The following is a 22700-nucleotide window of genomic DNA, read 5'->3' as shown; positions in this document are numbered from 1 at the left end:
TTCCTGCATGCCTCTGTGTTCTCCTGTGTAATCAAGATTTTTATAGTGGAACTTGGTTAACAATTGTAATGATGTATGAGCCACGGGCAAAGCTGGTTCATTTCCCAGAGCTGCTGCTCCAGTAGTAGCCAGGGTAAAGAGTAAAGTCAGAATGTTTGAGAAGGAGAGAGCAAAATAAATGACTCCAATAGCAGGGGGAGGAACAGTGCTGCTTTCAAAAAAGAGAATTTTTTTTTTTAAAAGCATATCTTATTTCATGTGAGAATCAAAACTGCCTTTTAAATTGTCCTGCCAAATTTTTAAGTAAAAATGTTAGAACAAATATGAATATAAAACATGATTCTTATTTTTAATTAATCGAACACATCATTATGACATTGCTTAACAGCTTTTTTTTTCCTTTCCTTTTTTTTTTTTTTTTTTTCTTTTCTCAATCAAATAGTCCTTCCTGATAATATGGAGCATAAAGCTGTTTTCTGTTTGTGCCTTTGAACTCCCTTGTATAATTCCAAGGAACACCCATGATGACAATCAAATTCTGCTTGGCAGTATCCTAAATAGGTCAGGTGCAATGGGGAGCAAAAGCCTTCCATCTGCTGTATTCCCTTTATTAATTGCCGGGGAAATAAAACCACTGGAGTTGCATCACCTTGTTTGTGCTCTGAGACCTAGGACTGCCTGTGCACATTCCTGTGGCCACCGAAGATGGCACGGAGCAGTGGGAAGCTGCCTGGCCCTACACCTTTTCCCCAGAGGGGTGGCACAACGTTTTTAACAGGAAACACAATCAGAATAACCAAATTCCAGTCCTTGTGACTGACATAGCTGAACTTGGGGGTTTTAGCCTGATCTTTCCCTCCTTTCCCTCCCTCGCCTGCACTGGCAGATCCAGTCATGTCCCTTTACCACCCTACCAGCCCAGTAGGTGTGTGAAAGTGTGGGATGGTGGCTGTTTCTGGGCAGAAAGGGAGGAAAGAGGTGGGAGCTGCTATGACAGGTGAGGAAGAGGTGGTTCAAGGTAGTTAAGAGGGTGGGATCGGCCTTTTCAGCTCCTCAGGCTGACACAACCCAGATCTCGTGTTAAGTAAAATCTGGCAGTGCTGCAGTTCAGTCCTGAAGAACAAGTCATGGCATTTTTACAGCAGAGGTCATGCCTTGAAGTACAGGGAGTTAACAGCTGGTTTTCCAAGGTGCGTTCTTCTTTATTTACCTCTCCATACCCAACTATCCCAGCTAATCCAGGGATCTCACTGCGTGAACATGTCTGTACTTTCTTTCCTGGCCTCCAGGAGGGACAGGCTGCTTTCAGAGCCATGAACTTCACGTAAGCAGCAAGGTGGGTGTTCCCATGGAATCATATCCATTGACTTTCATGTTTAGGGGAGGTTGGTTGCTTCACTGTTGTGGTGTGTGGATAGAGGGGACCCAGGGAAACCTGTGCTTATCCACTTTGGGTTTGTTACAGCGTTTAGGGGAACAGACTGGAAAATGTCTCTAAGCATTCAGTGCCCTTGAAGAGAAGCACTAAAAAAACATAAGGAGGACTTCCTGAAAGCAGGCAGTAAGTGCAGCTAGGAGGATGTTCTCTCTAATGAGTGGTGCCCCACGGTGTGGGTATGGAAGTGCTGTTGGGAAGAGCTCCTTCTGGGGAGAACAGATAAGACTTGATGAGTCAGGAGTGTCCTGCTTTCACCTCTCCTCCTCACAGCTCTCCAGGCTTTCAAAAACCTTTGCTAACAAAACCTCATCTCCAAACCTAACATCTTGACAGAGGAGGGGGAAAAAAAGCCTGGAAAGAATCGTGTCACTACAAAAGCGAGGTGATGGGGGGAGGAGAGGTGAGAGATCAGACCTGGCATGCAGCCTTCTGAAAAATCTGATTTTTCTCACTGCTGTCCTGTGCAAGTTTCATTTTCTTTCTATTTGCCTCCGAAATACAGCCTTTTCTCAAAGTTTTTTGCTGCCTTCAAATCACAGAATTATAGAATGGCCTGGGTAGAAAGAGAACTTAAAACTCATCCATTCCCACCCCCTGCCATGGGCAGGGACACCTTCCACTATCCCAGGTTGCTCCAAGCCCCATCCAGCCTGGCCTTGAACACTGCCAGGGATGGGCCATCGGAAACTTCTCTGGGCACCCTGTGCCAGGGCCTCACCACCCTCACAGGGAAGAAGTTTTTCCTAATATCCCACCTAACCCTACTCTCTGTCAGCTTGAAGCCATTCCCCATGATCTTGTAAATAGTCTCTCTCAAAAACAAAACAAAAAAACACCTTCTTAAATACTGAAGGAGCAGCTTTGGCGCTTGGTTTCACATCTCCAATGCAGTTTGAAAGCTGGGATCTTACTTAAATTTGAGTTTGAAGTTCAGATCTGTGGTGTGAGGCAGACCTTTAAATAGAGGTAGAAATAAAGGAGTGAGACTGAACTTCTCCTGAAGGGTTTCTGCCTGCTGCTGAAGGACAGAGGGACTGTGGTGTCTTTGGCAAAAGGGAGATTACCAAAAAAATAGCAGTGCTCATGAGGCTAGGGATGCCTCCTAGCCTAAGCTCAAGAACATCAGGAGTGGGCTTCATTCCCCTGATTAATTTTGTTATTTCCAGATGGCACAGTAAACATGGGCAGTGACTCACCTACAGGGTGAGGAAGGTTTAAAGATTAGTCACTTCAAGCCTTCTTGAGTTTGCCTAGCATGTCTTGGCTGTGTACATATGTATAAAACTGTTTTGGTCTCACTGCAGTTGGAGAGCTGTTGATTTAGTTTCAAAACAAGCTTTTTTTTTTTTTTTCTGTAGTGTAGGACTTCTGAGGCTAGGTAGAGAAGAAGAGTTAAAAATGCCTGTTTGGTTTTTTTTTCAGTTTCATAGCAGTTTCTCTGAATCTAATGAGCGATAGAGGAAAAGAGAAGAATGACCTGACAAAATAAATTGGAAGCTAATTTTGGAGAGCAAAAGCCTCGGAAAATTGAAATTCTGAACTGTTTGCAGCTTCTAACTGTAATCATTCACTGGATATAATACATTAATGTAGGCTTACTGATTTCATTACCTTAACCAAAAAAAAAAAAAAAAAAACCAGAGCAAAAAGCCCTCCTTAATATTGTATTCTGAAAGGTAACGTATTAGCATAATTCCTTTTTTGTTTGTTTTTCTTTTTTACTCCCTTAAGAAAACCCAACCTCTAAAATTCTTTGACATGATTCTGCTTTTTTAGAAGGAGCATGCCCTAAGCAGTGCTGGTGAACAGAACAGCCACAGCAGACACTTAACCTCAGACAGTGCCGTGTTTACTGTGGAGCTGGAAGCTCTCCCCCTCCTCAGGTCCTCCTACAGCACCCTTAGCTCCATCTGATGTGGCTGGCCCTTGTCCCATAGAGCTCAAGATCCTGCTGGACAGTGCCCAGCAGGTCTGCTCTGAGGTGGGTACAGTCTGGGGTTTCCGAGTGAGAAAGTTTTATGCTGGGAAGGAGCCTGTGAGATGAGTGATGCCATTCACAAGCACATCTCCAAGAGTTAGGCTCTTTCTAGCTGGGGAATTATTGAATCAGTAGCTGTCTCTCCTGCACCTTAAGTCACCCTGTTCTCCAGGGAGGGAGGGGTGAGCTCTGGATGAGACTCTTGCTAATTTAGGACATGGCACAGAGCTTAGACGTAGCCAGCCCGTCTCTAAACCGAGGCTGCGTGGGCACTGGGATTCCTCATGAGGCTTGCAGTTAAATGTGAGAGTTGCTCCCAGTGGCATTCGGCTTACAGCCTCCCTGTCTCGTCAGTGCTGTGCTGTAATTACCAGGAAATTGATTAATTTAGTTCCTTTACACCTACTAACAGGTGGAAACAGGCTTTTGTATTTAACAAGAGCTTTGTGTGCACTTGAGCGCAAATAGCTGATGTCTCACGCATTCATTCTTGAATTTCAGAGTGTTTGTGGGGGTTTTTTTAATCCCTCATTTGTCTAGGCACTCATTATCTTTCCATTCAAGAACGTGTGTGGTGTAAGTACAGTGAAATTTACAGATTTTCCTCACTCAGATTTGGGAGCCCTCGAGGAACCTGCTGCTCTCAGTAAGCGCTAACTCTGCTTGTGGTTAAGTGTTGGTGGCTGCACTGAGGAAGGCTGATGAAGGCACCTCGTGGCTTCTGTGCATCCCCTTCCTTCTGAAGGGTTTGGCTCCCTGGGGGTCTCTGTGGCACCCTACATCTGTTAAAAGACTACCACTTTTCCCTTAGTCTTCTCAAGCCATTTAAAGCCTGTCAATGCTTATTTACAGGTGATTTTTTTTCTAGCTCTCTAGATCATTGTTGTTACTCTCTAATAAGTCCAGATTTTACTCAAAACCCAGTGCCTAGAGCAGGACTTCAGCTGCAGCTGGTTTATGTGAACCACAGGATTGCTTCACACACCTGGTTTTGTCTGCTCTAGGTTGTGAGGTGGGAGAGAGACTTGTGTCTGGGGGGAAAAATACAAAAAAGAGGAAAAAAAGGTTAATCTTTTCTGAAAAGGCAATGAGACAAAATTGCTACGATTCACACAGCTCTAAGATAAGCAAGTAATGGCTCATGTTCAACAGCAAAGCATGTTCATATAGCATGAATAGGATGGATGTGCTGTATGATAAATCTAGACACAGCAAATAAATTTCAGCCTGAAAAATAAGATAGCACATGAGATGGCATGTGCAGAAAGAATGCTAATGTTTAGGAAACCGAGGGCACTGGCAGGAAGGAGAGCATAGAAATGAAGAATAGATATTTTGTTTTGTTACCAGGATTGATTGGCTGACTATTTTTTTTGTCTTTAAACCATAATAGCCTTCCCTTATTGTCAAAATGATAATATATATAAAGCACTTCCTGTAATATTTTTCTTCAAAATGACTATTCATCAGTCCTGCAGTCAGATGCTCATATTTCAACTCACAATTTAGTTTAGCAAGTTTATACTTCAGAGCAATCTGTCATTTTAGCATTTGTGTTTTTTATACAAATCTCCACTACAGGAGCATGCAGTGCTCTTAAGCACGGATAGATTGGCTAATCCAGATAGTACTTTGTAATCTTCTGGCAAAGAGATTATTGCTTTTCAGGCAGGGAAAAGAAAGTATTCCTCCCAGTCTAGCAGTGCAGATCATGAAGAGATCGAGGGGAAAAAATCTTCTGTGGGGCCCAGTGAGGGTGTCAGAGTTTCTGGGAATAGATGTTTTAAGTGGCTGGGGAAGAGAGTGAGTGTGAAGGTGGTAAATGTGAAGGTAGCAAATGTAAAGGCAGCAAATGTAAATCCCAGGTCCTGGCACCAGCTGGGAATGGAGTGAGGGGAATGGCAGCAAAGGCCAAACACACACTGGAGAGCTTGGCCTGCTGCTGCCGCTTGTTCTCCTGTTGACTCCCCAGACTACAAACACAGCACAGTTTCTGTGACAAACTTCTGCTGTTGTGAAAGCAGGAATTATCTTTGGCGATAAACTTGACCTTCTGGTTTGCCCACGTTTTCATGCAGCAATAAATCACCTTCCTTTGCATCCCTGGAGCTGCAGCAAAATGTGGGCACCACCGGCTGAACAAACGTCATTAGAAAATTATCTCCATTCTTTTTTTTTTACTTCCTCACAATGCCTCTCTTATCTTGGGTGCATGGGTGAACCCTTCTTATGACTACTGGAGGGGGTTTTTTTGGAGGTAGGAGCAAATAGGTTTTCTCTGGTGAGGTGACCTCACTCAGGGCAACACTGGAAATACTTCTCCTGGACTTGGTGTAAAATGTGGGTCTGTGCCCTTCCTCCTTCTCTTCCTCCTTCTCCAAGGTGAAGCATAATTCCATCCAAGGTGCAGAGGCTCATTTGGCTTTGGGGTGAGATGTTCCTCTGCTGCAGGGACTGCTTGTGAGCAGTGAGAAATGGGAGAGTCCATCCCTGCCCCAATGTTCATGGGCAGTGTGCCAGCCCAACAAGTTTACCTATTTTTATTTTCAGTCTTACCTTTTAAACAAAGTACATGTTATTCTGCAAGCAGAAATGTGTTTCTGTGGAGGCTTTTTAAGTTTTATGTCTGACTTTGCAGTCCTCTACATCTAGAAATGCTTCCAAAGATTTCTCTAACTTGTCTTTTAAATTGCTTTTATTTCTGCATCTTTAGGGGAACAGATGAAGAACCTATATTAAAGCCTAGCCTTCTGATTTTTTTTTTTTTATTAGAAAGTAGGCTGTAAATGCTAACTCTGAGTAACACAGAGGGGAAAAAAAACATACAGCGTGTCTGTGCTTAAAAAGCCACCGCATATTGTAATATTACTAATTTGTAGAAACAAATTGCTGAAATAACCTGACAGTCAGTGCCAATAATAACACGTAATAACTGTGGGCAAACACAGCACATAGTTACTGGTGTTTTCTTTTCTGTGTGATGGTTGTAAGCAATTCTTGCCAGATGGGGTGATAATGTAATTAGGAATCATTGTGTTAAATGAGGCAGCATTTAAATTGCCAACTAATTTTCCTATCTATTAACCAGCTTGAAAAAGAAGAGCTGTTACCCAAATGATTTCTAGCTGCTAATCCCTAACAAGAAACAGCATTTCTTTGAAGTCTTTTTTTTTTTAAGTACTGTCTAGCAGATTATTTTCTGGGGGGTTTATTATGTGTAGGGCAAAATAAGAAAGAGAGTTAAGAGATGGTACAAGTTCAGGGGTGAGATGGGGTGGACTTCTACTAAGCCAGTACATTGTGATGTGTGGTAACAGCTCCTGAGCAGGTAATGAGAGGATTCCTATTTCTGGTCTCTACATGGGGAAAAAAACTTTTTTACTTTGTCATAGTTCACTGTGTGACATGCTTCAGCAAGCAGAGTAGAATTACAAGCCCTATTTTGTGTGTGCTTTGGGAGAAATCATGAAAGCACAGCAGGACAAGATTTTGAGTGGCACATGAACGTTACTGGTGTGGAATGGCTGCTCTTTACTGAGGACAAGAGAAAGGGGCGCCCTTGGGTCGAGTTAAAATCCCAGAGGAGGCATGATAGCTTGTAGTTTTCATCAGGAAAAGAGATATCATTGCTAAAAGAGAGTAGATTTAGATTAGATATTTTAAAAAATTCTTCCTTGAGGAGGGTGGTGAGGCCCTGGCACAGGGTGCCCAAAGCAGCTGTGGCTGCCCCTGGATCCCTGGCACTGTCCAAGGCCAGGCTGAACAGGGCTTGGAGCAACCTGGGATAGTGGAAGGTGTCCCTGGGGGTGGGACTGGATGATCTTTGTGGTTCTTTCCAACCCAAACCATTCAATGATTCTATGAATTCTTACAGAGCCAGATTCTTTGCTCTGCTGCCTTGTGAAGGAAAATTATCAATTATCATTAAGGTTTTGTCTGAATCCCAGAGTAAATGTAAGGCTGAATGAGATTGTTTATTGCATTTATGGACCTTTCTGTGCAAATCCTATTCCTTTTTTTATTTTTCTTCCTACTGCCTATGCTTCAGCTGAAGCAGCAATGAAGAGCCAAATACATTTTTGCAATCTGGTTTCTTTACAGAATCATGGAATAGTTAAGGCTGGGAAAGACCTTTCAGTCCAGCCATCAACCCAGCACCACCTTCCATGTTCATCAATTAACCATGTTCTCAAGTGCCACATCCACATGTTTGTTGAACACTTCCAGGCATGGTGACTCTACCACTCCCCTGGTCAGTCTGGTCCAGTGCTTTACAACAATTTTCGAGTAAAATTTTTCCCTAATATCCAGTCTAAACCTCCCCTGGTGCAGCTTGAGGCCATTCCCCCTCATCCTGTCACTTGCTTCCTGGGAGAAAAGACTGACACCAGCTCACTACAACCTCCTTTCAAGCAGTTGTAGAAATTGCAGCCTGTCCAGTTGTGGAACTTTACTGCTTGACCTAAAGGGATTGATCAGACCTGTGAACTTGGGGAAAAAAAAATAAAGTGGTTTTTTCTATGGACCAGTCTCTTAGTGAGGATGAAGAGTATCCCTAGCTCAGTGTGGGTGACCTGGGGAATCACATCAAAAGCAGGAGGTTTGATGGCAAGCCCTAGGATTCCACACCTGGAAAAGGCTGTGGATGCTAAACCATGCAGACAGCTGCTTCAAAGAAGTGCATTTTGCACTTTCAGCCTGTGGGATTTGTTTTGTATATTTTTCTGGAAGTTACCAAAACCTCCCAGCCTCAAACTAAAAGAGGGAAGAGAAACTTCTACAAAGTCTGAGCGGGCCGTGTATGAGAACAGAGGCAACTTCTGTCCCAGCTAAGGGATACGAGCAACCACTCTGCAGCAAAAAATGAATGATTGCTGCTCTCACTTTCCTTCAAAATGTGAAGGAAGTCACTTTCTGAATGCATGGTGGATAACTGCAAATTGTTTTATGCCAGGCAGTTAAATGAGGCATGAAGAATAACCATTCTAGTGTGGATGTCGTCATATTGACATCACCTGCTGTTCCAGGGCAGGTGCCTGAAGCACAGAGTGCCAAAGCTTTGCTGAATGAAAAAAAGATAACACATCAATAGGCAATTTTTTTTTTTTTCTGGTAGCAAAATACAACAATATTTAGCAATGGAAGGCTAAGAAATATTAAAAACATAGTGGTAAGTTAAATTATTGAAGCAGCATAGCATACAGTAAGTGCTATTTGATGCTGGTGCTAAATCAAGCAGTGGGAAGTTTAAGGGATCCTTGAAGAATTGACAAAGCGTTTGACTTCTAGTGGAAAGAAATCATTAGGACTGGGGATTTTTTTAGTGTCTCTACCCTTTCAGAGTAGAAAAAATGTAAAATGCATAACCTCCGAGGCTTCTGCTTTCAGTGTTTGTGACTTTCAGTAAAGAAGTTTGGATTTGCTTGTTTTTATAGCCACAACTTAATGGCATATAGATAGTGCCAGATTCCCTCTGTAAGTTTGTCATGGCAGAGGTGGATGTTCCTGTCTTGCTTTCTGTAAAGTAGGGATCTTTGTGAACCTCCTGTTAATAATAACACTATTTGCATATAGGAAATGCAGACAGCAAAATAATCTCCAGGTGCTTTACTAGGTGCAGGTTTCATGCCCCACAGCTGTGGTAAAGATGACCTTTGAGGGGAAGAAACAATTTAGTGCATTTGCTCTCAGTGTCTGCTGTCTAGGTCTGAAATTGCACTTGGAAACCACAAAAAAAAAAAAAAATCCCAGACAAGGCTTTGCTTCTTCCAAAAGAAAAAGGAAAGTAGTTTTTCATTGGTTTTAATGCTGGGCACATGATCAGTCAGCAGTCTTTGTGCAGTTTTACTCCAAAGCCTCATCCAGCCAAGTCTCTCTGAAGGTGACCTGTGCAAAACCTGGTTTCATCTGACAATCTGTGGCAGAACAAGGGGATCACTAAACAAGCATCTCTGGGTGACTGGAAGTGTTCCACTCGGGATGGCCATGATAAACCCAAGGAAGCTGCTCTGCCTGCCCGTGAGAGCTCCGATTTACCAACCGTGCCACCACTGCTGGCTCTGCCTCGGTGTCAGGGTCCTCTGTCCCTGTGGGAGAACGGTGAAGGCACAGAGAGGTGTGGTCACCCTCCAGCTATCAGCGGATTGCTCAGGGAATCAGGCTGAGGTGCCATGGAATTCAGTTTTTGCTTGTGAGCCGGGCAGCAAAGTGCAGCAGCTGGGGAGTGAGCACAAAGTGTGGGTTCGTGTTTTAGGAGAGGGCAGGGCTGTCCTCTGGAGATCACAGAATCATAGAATGGTTTGGGTTGGAAGGGAAATTAGAGATCATCCAAATCCAACTCCCCTGCCATGGCAAGGGCACCTTCCACTATCCCAGGCTGCTCCAAGCCCCGTCCAACCTGGCCTTGGACACTGCCAGGGATCATGGGGCAGCCACAGCTGCTCTGGGTGACTTGTTCCAGTGCCTCATCACCCTCGCAGGGAGGAAGTATTTTCTAATATTTAATCTAACCCACTCTTGTCAGTTTGAAGCCATTCCTTGGGAATTGTCTCTCTCCAGGTTTCCTGTGGTTCCTTCAGGCCCTGCAAGGCCACACTGAGCTCAGCCCAAAGCTTCTCCTCTCCAGGCTGAACAATCCCAGCTCTCACAGCCTTTCCTCCCAGCAGAGTTGCTCCATCCCTCTGCTCATCCTGGTGCCTCCTCTGGCCTCTCTCCAGCAGCTCCACGTCCTCCCTGTGCTGGGCCCAGGGCTGGGGCAGCTCTGCAGGTGGGCTCTCACCTGAGCACAGGGGCACAATCCCCCCCTCACCTCTGCCCACACTGCTTTGGATGCAGCCCAGGACACAGCTGGTTTCTGGGCTTTAAGTTGACATTTCCTAGGACATCTCCAACCTCTCAGCCACCAGCACCCCCAAGTCCTTCTCGGCAGGGCTGCTCTCCACAGTTGATCAAGACAGGACAGGATGGACAGCCCTGGACCATGGCTCCTTCAGTGGCCACCTTGTGACTCTCCAGAGCTTGCCTGAAGCTGCCCCAGCAGCACCATGAGCCCGGCGGGCACCGTGGAATGAAGTAGGCTCCAGTGGAGCCTTCACAACATGAAAGTGGCTCTTAATGAGACGTGAAGGCACTAAAGAAAATTCAGACCCGAAGGGTAGCCAGGAGAGAAAGAGAACTCAGTAAGTTATACCCACCCCAAAATGAGCTGCTAATCACTGGCGCTATTGTGAGGACTACAATAAATCAGTGTCTGCCCTGGCCGCCTGCATCTCATTATGCACAAACATGTGGATAGAGAATGTCAGCCTCAATAGCATCTGTCATGTGAGCTCTGCTGTGTCTGAGTGGGCTGGAGCTTGCATGGTTAGCCGGCTTTGTGCTTTCCCTCCTTCTTTGTGGGGGATATCTATTTTCTTCTGGAAATCTTGATTTTGCTCCGTCTTGTGGGTAGTAAATTTGCTCTTTCCTCCGATGGTTTGTGAATTCCTTGACAATAACATTGTATTTAAGGTGCGGGGATAAAATATCTTTCATATGTGTCATATTTAGTGATTTTTGGTTGGTTTTGGTTGGTTGTTTTTTTTTCCCCAAGTTCTCCTCCGTGTACGGTGCCATGCATATCACTGAGGCTAAGGTAACACCTACATGTATTTATGCAGCTGATGTACAGTGCCCATTACTCAAGCTTCATGGACTACCTCGGAAAGGCTAATTAATTTAAGCCCTGCAGCACCCCTTTGAGGCAAATTTTGTCGGTCCTGATAGATGCACACATTGTAGCTGGTCTTTGTTATTTATTTTTCATATGGTTTCTATGCCAGGGAAGGGGGGGGGGGTGGAAATGAATAGTTTGTACTTTGTTAGGTGGTTGAAAAAATGTTTGGGTTTTGATATCATTGAAATGAAGTATGTAGCAAACTTTGGATTTTATTGCAGTGTCTCAGAGGCTCTTATTTTCTTTTAAAGCCCCAGCTCCTGGAGCCAGGTGAACTTGAGGATGTCCTTTTGTTTTTAGATGTCTCTGTCTCACTCGTGTGGGTGCAAAATAAATTTTAATGTATTGTCTTTGCTTAATCTAAAATCTGGGATGCAGCGAGGTGCTTGGCTAAGGTTGTAGGTTTGTTTCTTTTTAGTCTTAAAATTTCTGCAAGATTGGAGCTGGGAATACCAATGACAGAGTGTGCGTGCAGTTGAGAAGAGATTCTCAGAAACTACTGCTTGGTTTTGTGTTCTTGTCTAAATTTCAGGGATCCTCACTCCCATACTTAAGGGGGTAAAACTTTAAGGGGGTAAAACGAGAGTAACCGTCACCTCCCTCCCCCTCCATGAGCAAACCAAAGATGTTTTTGAGCATTGACTCACACTTTTTGTCTACGCTCAGTCTTGTTAGAGAAGGATTCAGCACGTCTTCTTCAAATGCTTTCTCCTTTGTGTTTACACTCATTTCTCAGTTCAGCCCTGTTTCTCCACTTCCCGTGTCAATACCAAAACTGTTTCCCTGATTGTTCTCTCTTGCCCTTCCCACCTCCCCTTCCGGTTCTAGATCCCAAGCTACATCACGTCTTAAGGAGTGATGAGGACAACCAAAGGGGCTGGTTTGAGCTGGCTTTAAGGCATGGGCAACCAAATCTTCGTGTCTCACTCCCTCCTACAGGAAAATTCTTAATTCCGTAATATTTTTCTGGGGACAGGTGTTTTAAGCCAATCTGAGACCGTGTTGTCACCAAAGGAGGCATGGTTGCCTTTTTCTGGTATCTGCTCCTACCATCTCCATTTGAGTAGCTGCCTGATAGGGCAGATTGCTATATTTTTTTTTTTTTTTTGGTACCTGTAGATGAGGAACCTGATCTGATTTGCATCACAGCCCCGTGGCTGCGCCAGGGAGCCCTGGGAAGCATCCAGCCAAGAGCAGAGAAGAAGTGTGACCATTCTTTTGGTAGCAGCAGAGTCCCTGACTGATTTGAACTTAGCATTTAATGGCTCTGTACCTAATGTAGTTTCCAGGTCTCACTGAAAGAAGTGATCCTGCATGTGGCTGCGTTTTCCTTCAGCTTTGCCACTGTGCAGCTGTGATGGACCAGCCTGGTTACCTGAGCCAGATGGGGAAAGGAGGTGTCTTGTTTTGTCCATGTGGTTTTGTGAGGCAGTTTTCAGCCTAAATCACCCTCCCAATTAACCAAACAAGTGGCCCCCTCTTAGGCCACCTTTCAATCACGGTGTTAATAAATCTGCCACCCTCATTTTTAAAGGTGGTGAAGGCTGTGGAAGGTTGCTGCTGTTTGGGATGAACTGGGCATCGCTCCCATGTTTTCCAAGCCATGAGGCAGCTTCCTGCTCCTGCTTATTTCTGTCCAGACCTGCACTCAGCCCCTACCTTGGAATCTTCATAAGCTCTAAGGCAAACAGTGCTTTAAGCAGTCCATAGTTCAGCCTATCTCCTGGACAGCTTGCCAAGACTCATGGGTTGGGCCAAAAAAATTTGAGATGATCAAGAATTCATCTGCTGTGCAAATGTGGGCTTGGCGGGTTTTCCCCCTTCCAGGAACAGGACTATTTTAAAGCATTTCAGCATGATCAGCTGTTTTGGAGGGGCCGCAGCAGCATATCTTTCCCAAAAGTGACACTAAATGTATTTCTCAGGGCAATGCTCACCATGATTTTAAAACTGAAGGGAGTTTAGATAAAAACTGCAATGATTGGGTTTTTTTATCTTTTTGGTTCGTTTGTTTAATTGGATATGCAAATTACCTCTCCTTTCTTCTCTTTTTGGCAGTTAAATATTCTGGTTGACACTGGGAGCAGCAATTTTGCTGTAGCAGGTGTGCCTGATCCTGATGTCACGTCCTACTTCAATCCTGAGCTGTAAGTACCTGTTCTGCTGCCCGTTGTTACAGTGCGGATACTGCAACACGTGTATCAGACAACGAGGCCCGTGGAAAAGAAATTTATATGGACTGATTCTTGATAGCTGTTTCAGAGAGATGTTTATTTCTCCAGCCGCATGGCCAGGATCTGCCGAGGAACTGAGGCAATCACGGGACCCGAGGGTCCTTGCCCGCACAGGGGAACACAAACCAACCAACGGGGAACGAGGCTGACCAGGGGCAGGGAAAGCCCGTGTCTGTCCCCTCAGGGCCCCTCTCCCAGGACCACATGGCAGGGGGGAAGGGACCCCAACCCCCCGTGGTGGAGATTAGCGCGTCTTTTGGATTCTGGCTCCTCCGTGCAAGACAGGATGATAAGGCAGCTCCTGGGACACCTGTGACATCCCGTGGATGTTGGTTGCCTGGTGGGAACTTTGGCCTTGCCTGATGCAAAATCCTGCCTGACACCATGAACAGCCCCACTGATGGCAGTGCAGCTGAGCTCTGGCTGAACATCAGCAGCACTAATTAGGGCTAGAGAAAAGAGAAGGTAAAAAATCATTTGCAAATCACACCAATTTCAGCCAATTTCTTACCTGAATAGACTTGCAAGAAATTAAAAGTTTCAATATGCTTTGCCTTGGTTTGAAAACAAAAATTAAAACCCAGTAATTGTAGCAGTTACTTGACATTTCATCCAGAAGCAAAATTACTTAGTCAAAACCTAATTTGTTGTTTAGTTGAGGCCTCAGGCCTCAATCAGTCAGTGATCTGGACAGACCCTGATGAATCTTGTTATTTATAAAATACAGCTTGGTGGTTCTGGTGTTTGTTATGCACTAAATTTGCTGTGTTTAACATAAGCTGACATTAATCACAGCCAAGCACAGCTTTGTCTGTCTGAATCACTCTCCCTCTTTTCTTCCTCCCTTTCTGCCTTTCTCTAGTTTCAATTATTTCAGGTAAACTTCTCCAAAATGCAGTGTCTATCTTTAGCTGAAGCATATGGATAAAAATACTTAGAGGGCTGGGAAACTGGAGAGTATCACCCTTCTCACTACCTCATAGGTGTTTTAACATGGGGTTTTACACTTTTTCCAGTAAGATGCACTGGTAATGGAGGGAAATCCATTATTTCCATACTGCTTACTAGAATAGCCTCACCTCCTGTCATATATTTAGATGTTAACAGAGATATTTCACATCACACTGATATGATACAGGTCTGGAAAATCCAGAATTTGCACTTGATAACTATTTCTGTGCTACTGCAGAGTATTCCTTGCCAGCCAGTTATCCCCTTCCATAGGCAGTGGCTAGAGAAAATTTAATTGCAAGGAATTAAAAGCACAAGCATTCTTTCTCCCTTGTCTCTTAATTGATGTTATTGAGACTGGAAGGACAAGGCCTCCCTCATAAGAAACATAAACCATTAGAAACAGCAACAGCAGAGCTTGTGTGGGGAAAAGGACAGACTGTGGAATCATGTGAAGGTTACAGCCTCTGGTCGGTGTTCTCAGTGGATACCGAATCCCAAGAAATGTAGAAAAAGTTCTTAAACAACCATGAAAGGAAATGTTTCAGTTCCTTTTGAGCTTGAATTAAGCTAAAATTTATAAATCGTTGTTCAAGAATCTTTTCAAGTTTAAGATAAATGTCCATATGCAGCTCTGAGAGCCAAGAGTCTTCCCACGGTTCCTCCATAGTTTAGAGATGGAACAGCAAAACAAAAACAAGAAGAGAAATCCGGAGTTTACTCACAAATCAGTCGCTGTCCTTAGGGATCAGGGATTGTTCTGCCTGCATTATCCACCATTTGTTACAGTGTGGATATTGCAACACGTGTATCAGACAACAAGGCCTGTGGAAAAGAAATATATATGGACCGACTCTTGATAGCTGTTTCAGAGAGATGTTTATTTCTCCAGCCGCATGGCCGGGCCTCTGCCGAGGAGCTGCTCAATCACGGGACCCGAGGGTCTTTGCCCGCACAGGGGAACACAAACCAACCAACGGGGAACGAGGCTGACCAGGGGCAGGGAAAGCCCGTGTCTGTCCCCTCAGGGCCCCTCTCCCAGGACCACATGGCAGGGGGGAAGGGACCCCAACACCCCGTGGTGGAGATTAGCGCGTCTTTTGGATTCTGGCTCCTCCGTGCAAGACAGGATGATAAGGCAGCTCCTGGGACACCTGTGACATCCCGTGGATGTTGGTTGCCTGGTGGGAACTTTGGCCTTGCCTGATGCAAAATCCTGCCTGACACCATGAACAGCCCCACTGATGGCAGTGCAGCTGAGCTCTGGCTGAACATCAGCAGCACTAATTAGGGCTAGAGAAAAGAGAAGGTAAAAAATCATTTGCAAATCACACCAATTTCAGCCAATTTCTTACCTGAATAGACTTGCAAGAAATTAAAAGTTTCAATATGCTTTGCCTTGGTTTGAAAACAAAAATTAAAACCCAGTAATTGTAGCAGTTACTTGACATTTCATCCAGAAGCAAAATTACTTAGTCAAAACCTAATTTGTTGTTTAGTTGAGGCCTCAGGCCTCAATCAGTCAGTGATCTGGACAGACCCTGATGAATCTTGTTATTTATAAAATACAGCTTGGTGGTTCTGGTGTTTGTTATGCACTAAATTTGCTGTGTTTAACATAAGCTGACATTAATCACAGCCAAGCACAGCTTTGTCTGTCTGAATCACTCTCCCTCTTTTCTTCCTCCCTTTCTGCCTTTCTCTAGTTTCAATTATTTCAGGTAAACTTCTCCAAAATGCAGTGTCTATCTTTAGCTGAAGCATATGGATAAAAATACTTAGAGGGCTGGGAAACTGGAGAGTATCACCCTTCTCACTACCTCATAGGTGTTTTAACATGGGGTTTTACACTTTTTCCAGTAAGATGCACTGGTAATGGAGGGAAATCCATTATTTCCATACTGCTTACTAGAATAGCCTCACCTCCTGTCATATATTTAGATGTTAACAGAGATATTTCACATCACACTGATATGATACAGGTCTGGAAAATCCAGAATTTGCACTTGATAACTATTTCTGTGCTACTGCAGAGTATTCCTTGCCAGCCAGTTATCCCCTTCCATAGGCAGTGGCTAGAGAAAATTTAATTGCAAGGAATTAAAAGCACAAGCATTCTTTCTCCCTTGTCTCTTAATTGATGTTATTGAGACTGGAAGGACAAGGCCTCCCTCATAAGAAACATAAACCATTAGAAACAGCAACAGCAGAGCTTGTGTGGGGAAAAGGACAGACTGTGGAATCATGTGAAGGTTACAGCCTCTGGTCGGTGTTCTCAGTGGATACCGTGTTTTGAGAAGTTTAATATAAGGTTGATAATGTAACCTTGGAGTCTGCACCCTGAAGAGTTAGTTAGTTAAGAGTGCTTTGTAAAATTCCAAATCAAGTCATTACGCTCCAGAGCAATTGCAGCAACAGTTTCTGGTTTGGGTTGCACTGATGGAGTCCTGCAGTGTGCTCAGAATACAAACATCAGCAGACTCCTGGGTACACCATGCTGCTTCCATTTTAAATATTTTAACTACATTTAAATAAATGCCGTCTCGGAGGCATCCTGGTCCCAGTGAAATCAGGGAGATGTTTCAAAAACACTGGTTGCAAGAAAGCTCTGTAGGTCACCTAGCACACATCCTGAATGAGGCAGGGCTGTCACCAGAGCAGGTGAGCCATGGCTGTGTCCCGCCAAGTCCTATAAACCTCTGAGAATCCATGCTGTATCCAGGCAGCGTGTTCCAGTGCCGTGCCACAATCTCCTGTGGAGGAAATACTTCCTGTTGTCCAACCTGAACCTCAAAAAATGTAACTCATGGCTCTGGCAGTCAGCATGTCAACTAGTCCCTTCGATGTAGGACCTGTGCAAATCTGAGTGTGCAGCCTGTCCTTCATGTAGGTTCTTGATGAAGACATTCACAGAGTCACAGAATGGTTTAGGTTGGAAAAGACTTCCAAGGTCATTGAGTCCAACCTGTGACAAATCCCCACTTGTCACCCAGCCCAGAGCACTGAGTGCCACATCCAGGCCTTCCTTGTACACCTCCACGCAGGATGAGTCCACCACCTCCCTGGGCAGCCTGTTCCAGTGTTTAACAACCCTTCCCATGAAGAAATTCCTCCTGATGTCGAGCCTGAACCTCTCCTGCACAGCTTGATGCTATGTCCTCTTGTCCTGTTGCTGTTGCCTGGGAGAAGAGACTGACTCTCAGCTCCCTGCACCCTCCTGCCAGGGAGTTGTAAAGAGTGAGGAAGTCTCTGCTGAGCCTCCTTTCCTTCAGGCTGTGGACAGTTTTTCCTCCACTCACAACCTGTGGGGCTCTCTGCTTGTCATGAGTCAATGATCACCACCCTTTGGACCCAGGGGTGCAGCCCATCTTCAGCCCACACAGTGTCTCATGTGTTCAGTCCCACATCCTCAGCTTCCACATGGGAATGCCATGAGAGGCAGTGTCCAAAGCCTGACTGAAGCCAAGATGTGCTACAGCCACTGTTCTCCTCGTCTGTGCATCCAGTCTTGTTGTAGAAGGCAGTGAGACTGGTCACGTGTGATGTGCCTGTGAAATTCCTCATTGAGTGCCTGTGACTGCACTACTGTCCTTCAGGTGCTTGGAAACAATTCTGGGAGGTTGTTCTTGGAGACTTTTTCTGAACTGAGGTGAAGCCCAGTCAGCTCCAGTCCCTTGAGTCCTGCTGCTTGTCTCTTTTTGAGACTGGCCCTAGGACAGACTTTTCCGAGCAGTCGGAACACCTTCCCTGGTGTCGTGGTTTAAACCTCAATGGCAGGTCTGCCCCACACAGCCACTCCCTCCCTCAGCAGTGGGGTCAGAGGGAGAATCGGAAGTGTAGAAGTGGTAAAACTCCTGGGTTGAGATAAAGACAGTGTAACAGGTAAAGCCCAAGACGTGTGCACAAGCAGAGGAAAACCAGGAATTGGTTCACCACTTCCCATGGCAGGCAGGTGTTGAGCCATCAAGCAGGGCTCCAACTCATGTAGTAGGGATTTGGGAAGACAAACAACATAACCCCAAACATCCCTCCCTTTCCCCTTCTTTCCCCAGCTCTATATGCTGAGCATGACACCATGGTGTGGGATATCCCTGGGGTCAGCTGGGGTCAGCTGTCCTGGCTGTGTCCCCTCCCAAATTCTTGTGCACACCAAGCCTAGCAAGGGTGGGGTGGGGTGAGAAGGAGAAAAAGCCTCAGCTCTGGGCAAGAGCTGCTCAGTAATAACAAAAACATCTCTATATTTCAACCCTGTTTTCAGCACAAACCCAAAACACAGCCTGTGCTAGCTACTGTGAAGAAAATTAACTCTATCCCCAGCCCAAACCAGCACACTTGGTTGTCATGATTTTGCAGAGATGGTAAACAGGGGCATTGATATCACATCAGCTGGATCTGTAAAATTACTCAAGAGCGACCTTTGCCCATGTGTAAATGAGAAAAATGACCTATGGGCACTTTTCTTCCTTCCTAGGTGGAACACTTCAAGATTAGATAAAGAGGTTTCCTCTCATCTGGTAATCACTCCTGCAGTTTTTCCCTATATTGTCATGGAGTGCTTCCGACGTCTTAAACTGCAAGTTGAAGACAAGGGGAAAGAAAGATTAGTAATTAGTTAAATTAATGGGTTATGAGTTATAGATGTGTGCTTATTAGAATATTCATGTTGTGTTGGAGAGAGTGATGGGTCTTAATTTCCTGATGCCACACTCTTAGTTTAATTTTATTCAGATGATCAAAATCAGAAATTGAATGCATGATTCTATTTTGACTGAAATAGAGGGGGGGGCATGGGAAAGGCATTATCTCTGTTTCAAAGGACATGAAGAGTGTGTTTTTCAGGAAGAGCCCTCCTGGAGCAATTCTAGAACTAACCTGTTAAATGATGTTGTGTATCATATAATGTATGCGATATAATCCTGCTGTTCAATTGCCTGGCTCTTTCTGTACAAGGCGAATAAAGCTGTTGCCATGAACTCTTTCACAACTTGGCTTTTGAGTGGCTCTGACAAACCTTTGCTGTGAAAAGTTTTGAGTTTGCTGTGATAATCACGCTAAGTCACCACAATGTAAAAGGTTTTGCAAAATTTGTCCTGAACTGAAAAGAAATCACAGTGTGTGTTTCTCACACCGTTCAAAATAACAAGTAGTTTTGTTGAGTACTCTACTTAAGATAAAAGAGCTACTTAAACAGACATATAGAGGGATTTTTACACTTGAACCCAAGTGATCAGTAATGGCTCTGCAGCAATATGTAAATATGACATGCTCAGGGCTTTCACTATTCAGGAACAGTATTCATTTTTTTCAGTGTGAGTACTACTGCCTCACCATCTGAAGGTTCAAAAGCAAGCTGCTCAAGTGTTGATCTTTCCAAGAGATAGGGAGGTAAGAGAAATATAGGCAATAAATTGAGGTAATACCATAAGTTATATACCAGCAAACAAAAAAACCTGCTGCTTTTGCAGTGTGATCCTGTGGCGTTGGTTGTGTGCACTGTACAGCTGGTGGTTTGGGGTGAATTATAAACTTGTTGTGGGAACCCTGCAGATTAAATGGGACTTCTTGGTTAGAAATCAATAATTTCTGCTGTATTTTCATGTTTGCTTTGTCTTAAAGTTGTTTGGTGAGGTTGGTGTTACTGCAGGTGGTGGATTTGCTGTTGCCGTGTTGAGCTTGCTGCAAAGGGTTCGTGACATAAGAAATAACATTTTGGTTGTGTTTTGTTCTGTGCTGTGTGCTGGTAATGAGGATTAACTCTGCAAGAGAAAATTACCCCATTGCTAGTTTGCTCAGCTGAGGCTTGAGATCCATTTGAGGTTTGAGGACCAGGTTTCTGGTGGGTGCTTTGGAGAGAAGATAGAAATGGGAATGAGAGGGAGGAGGGAGTAGGGGTCACTACAGCACCACGATCTAGGAGACCTTATTCTTTGCCTCTGGCTAAGATACACTTTGTCCTGCTGGAAGATGTGAATTTCTTCTTTTCTCATCACAGCCAAAACAGCTTGTTTATAATTTTCTTTTCTGTGCTGTGTGTTTGTTTTAAAACCCTCTGCCCATGAATTACAATAAGTCTCTAGTTTTGACCTCTAAAGTTTTCTTGCTTTAGATCAGCGAGGTGGAAAGGTGAAAAAACTCAGATTGGCTGATTACAGGCAAGAAGATGGGGCAGGAGGTGGTTTTGCAGAACAAAATATAATTTACTGCTACAAGGTTTATGCGGGATCCCTTCCCACGTTAGCAATTTTACTCCTTGAAGGAAATAATAAAGTCTTCTCTTCAATATGACATTTGTGAGCTTTACAAATAAGATGAGTGTCTTCATATCCATTTCTACAGGTGGGGAAGCTGAGGCACAAATGGTGAGGAAGGGACTTGCCGTGCCTTTCCACAAGAAAGGTCACCAGCTGTGCTGGAAAATGAATCCAGTCTTTCTGTGTCCTGGTCCACAGCTTGATCCATCAGGCTCTTCCTGCTTATGGAAGAAGAGCCATGTGCTGCTGCTGTTCTAGTCATGCACTACTTGTATTTGCAGATTTGCTTCGCTTTATTCTCCCAGCACTCAATTTTCTCTCTGATTTCAGATGTTTCCTCTTCTGCTGCCCAGCCTGACACTTTTCTACATGAAGAACCCTGTATTCTCCCTTTCATTTCCTGCCCCCCAGTTTCTCTTATGCCACTAATTATTCAGACTCTATTTTGATTTATAAAATGTACTGCCAGTGTCACAGTGGTGTTCTGAAGACCCTGCCTGAGCTGAGATGTCCCTTTGTGTAAGTGTCATACAAATGCAGAATTACACAGTAGCAGTGGAAATTATCAGATACAGGTAATATCTCTGGAACTCCTGCCTTTTTGAATATTATCTCATGTATTTCTGCTGCCTTGGATGTTAACCCTTGAAGGGTTAGGTCTTGGGAGTATCCAGAACTTCTTAGGGTTAGAACCTGGCCTCTTATTCCTTCCTTATTCCTTCCTCCCTCCCTCAGCTAGGAGGATTCAGTTGCATGATCCATATGGCCAAAGTGTCCCTCAGGATAAAGTGTTTGAATTATGGGGCTTGTCCATGTTGCCATCTGAAGGTTGTTCCTCATAATAATGAAAATCACACCAAATTCATGCTGGCAAGCTCAGGCACAGGGGCTGTGAAGCCACTTCACGTGGCTGTTAGATTAAAGCTGGATTGCTGTGAAAAGTCTTTTCAGATGCACTGAGTCTGGTCTGTTCAAAAGGGGAAGCTGTATGCCAAGGAGTGGCTCCAAAATAAATTGTAAGGGATCTAGAAATTTTGTAGCTCTTCAGCAGAGCTGTGGGTGGAATATGATTACAATACTTACAGATTACAGGTCTTTAAAATGAAAAATCTGTTGAAGCTTTTACTAATGTTTTTGTTAAGCCTTTTAAACAGGATTCTGTTCCTTCCTTTGCTTGCCATACTTAACTGCTTCTTTTCCTTTGCTTCCCTGGTCTAGAAAAAATCAGTTCCTTTCCTCCTCCAAGTCAGTGAATCTTTTGTTAATAATATCCAAGTCTATTACTTGGTCATAGATAGGCCAGCCTGCAGATTTAGGAAACCTCTGTCTTGCTGTTGATACTCACAATAATATTCCAATTTACCCAAAACGGACCTTTTAAGAATATTAATGAGGTATTAGTCTACAGCTATTTAGTTAGCTTGGCATTTCAATTTTAGATTTGAATTCAGCAGCTTTTCATTTCCTAGTGCCATCTAATGCATTCCTTCTCCAGTTAAAAGTGTTGCTCCTGTTGTGATGGACCAGTCTGAGCCAGGGACACTGCACTAGGTGACATAATACCTTAGATAATTTATTTTTTTTAAACACACATTGTGAAGATTTGAGTTATTGACGGCTTCTGCATAAAAATGGGGCCTTGAGTTTTGGGTTTAATTTCTGCTTTTTACTGCTTTTACAAACAGTATGAATATATATTTTACACACTTTATTTTTTTCCCCTCTCTGGGAAAAATTGAGCTCAAATATATTCTGTTGCCTTGCATTGTAAATGAACAGCTCGTGCATGAGTGTATCCTTTCCTTTTAAAGGTCAAGCACATACAGATCTGAAGGGATTGAAGTCACAGTGAAGTACAGCCAAGGCAGCTGGACTGGAGTGCTGGGCACAGATGTCATTACCATGCCCAAAGGACTCTATGGCAGCTACACCATCAATATTGCCACTATCCTCGAGTCAGAGAATTTCTTCCTGCCAGGGGTTAAATGGCACGGAATCCTTGGTCTTGCCTACGATGCCTTAGCCAAGGTAAACCATCCCTTCCCCACTGATTGTCTTCCACAAGGACAGTAAACAGAAATCTATTAAAATAAAGCCAGCAGATCATCTGTCAGCATTAGACTCCACCCTTCCA

General features: G+C 44.1%; 1 protein-coding gene across 1 annotated transcript in view; it reads left to right on the top strand.

Moving 5' to 3' along the window:
- Positions 1-1112: 1112 nt before the first annotated feature.
- BACE2 (beta-site APP-cleaving enzyme 2) overlaps positions 1113-22700 on the top strand; it is a 47045-nt gene continuing 25457 nt past the window's right edge. Inside the window, exons 1-3 of the mRNA XM_008630593.2 lie at positions 1113-1190; positions 13189-13277; positions 22378-22594. Coding sequence (XP_008628815.2) covers positions 1128-1190; positions 13189-13277; positions 22378-22594 — 369 coding nt within the window. The 5' untranslated portion in view covers positions 1113-1127. The remainder of the gene's footprint in view (positions 1191-13188; positions 13278-22377; positions 22595-22700) is intronic.

The sequence above is a fragment of the Corvus brachyrhynchos genome, unplaced genomic scaffold (genome assembly GCF_000691975.1).
Source record: "Corvus brachyrhynchos isolate BGI_N302 unplaced genomic scaffold, ASM69197v1 scaffold413, whole genome shotgun sequence".
In the NCBI taxonomy this organism is placed as follows: domain Eukaryota; kingdom Metazoa; phylum Chordata; class Aves; order Passeriformes; family Corvidae; genus Corvus; species Corvus brachyrhynchos.
This window is presented reverse-complemented; position numbering and strand designations above follow the sequence as displayed.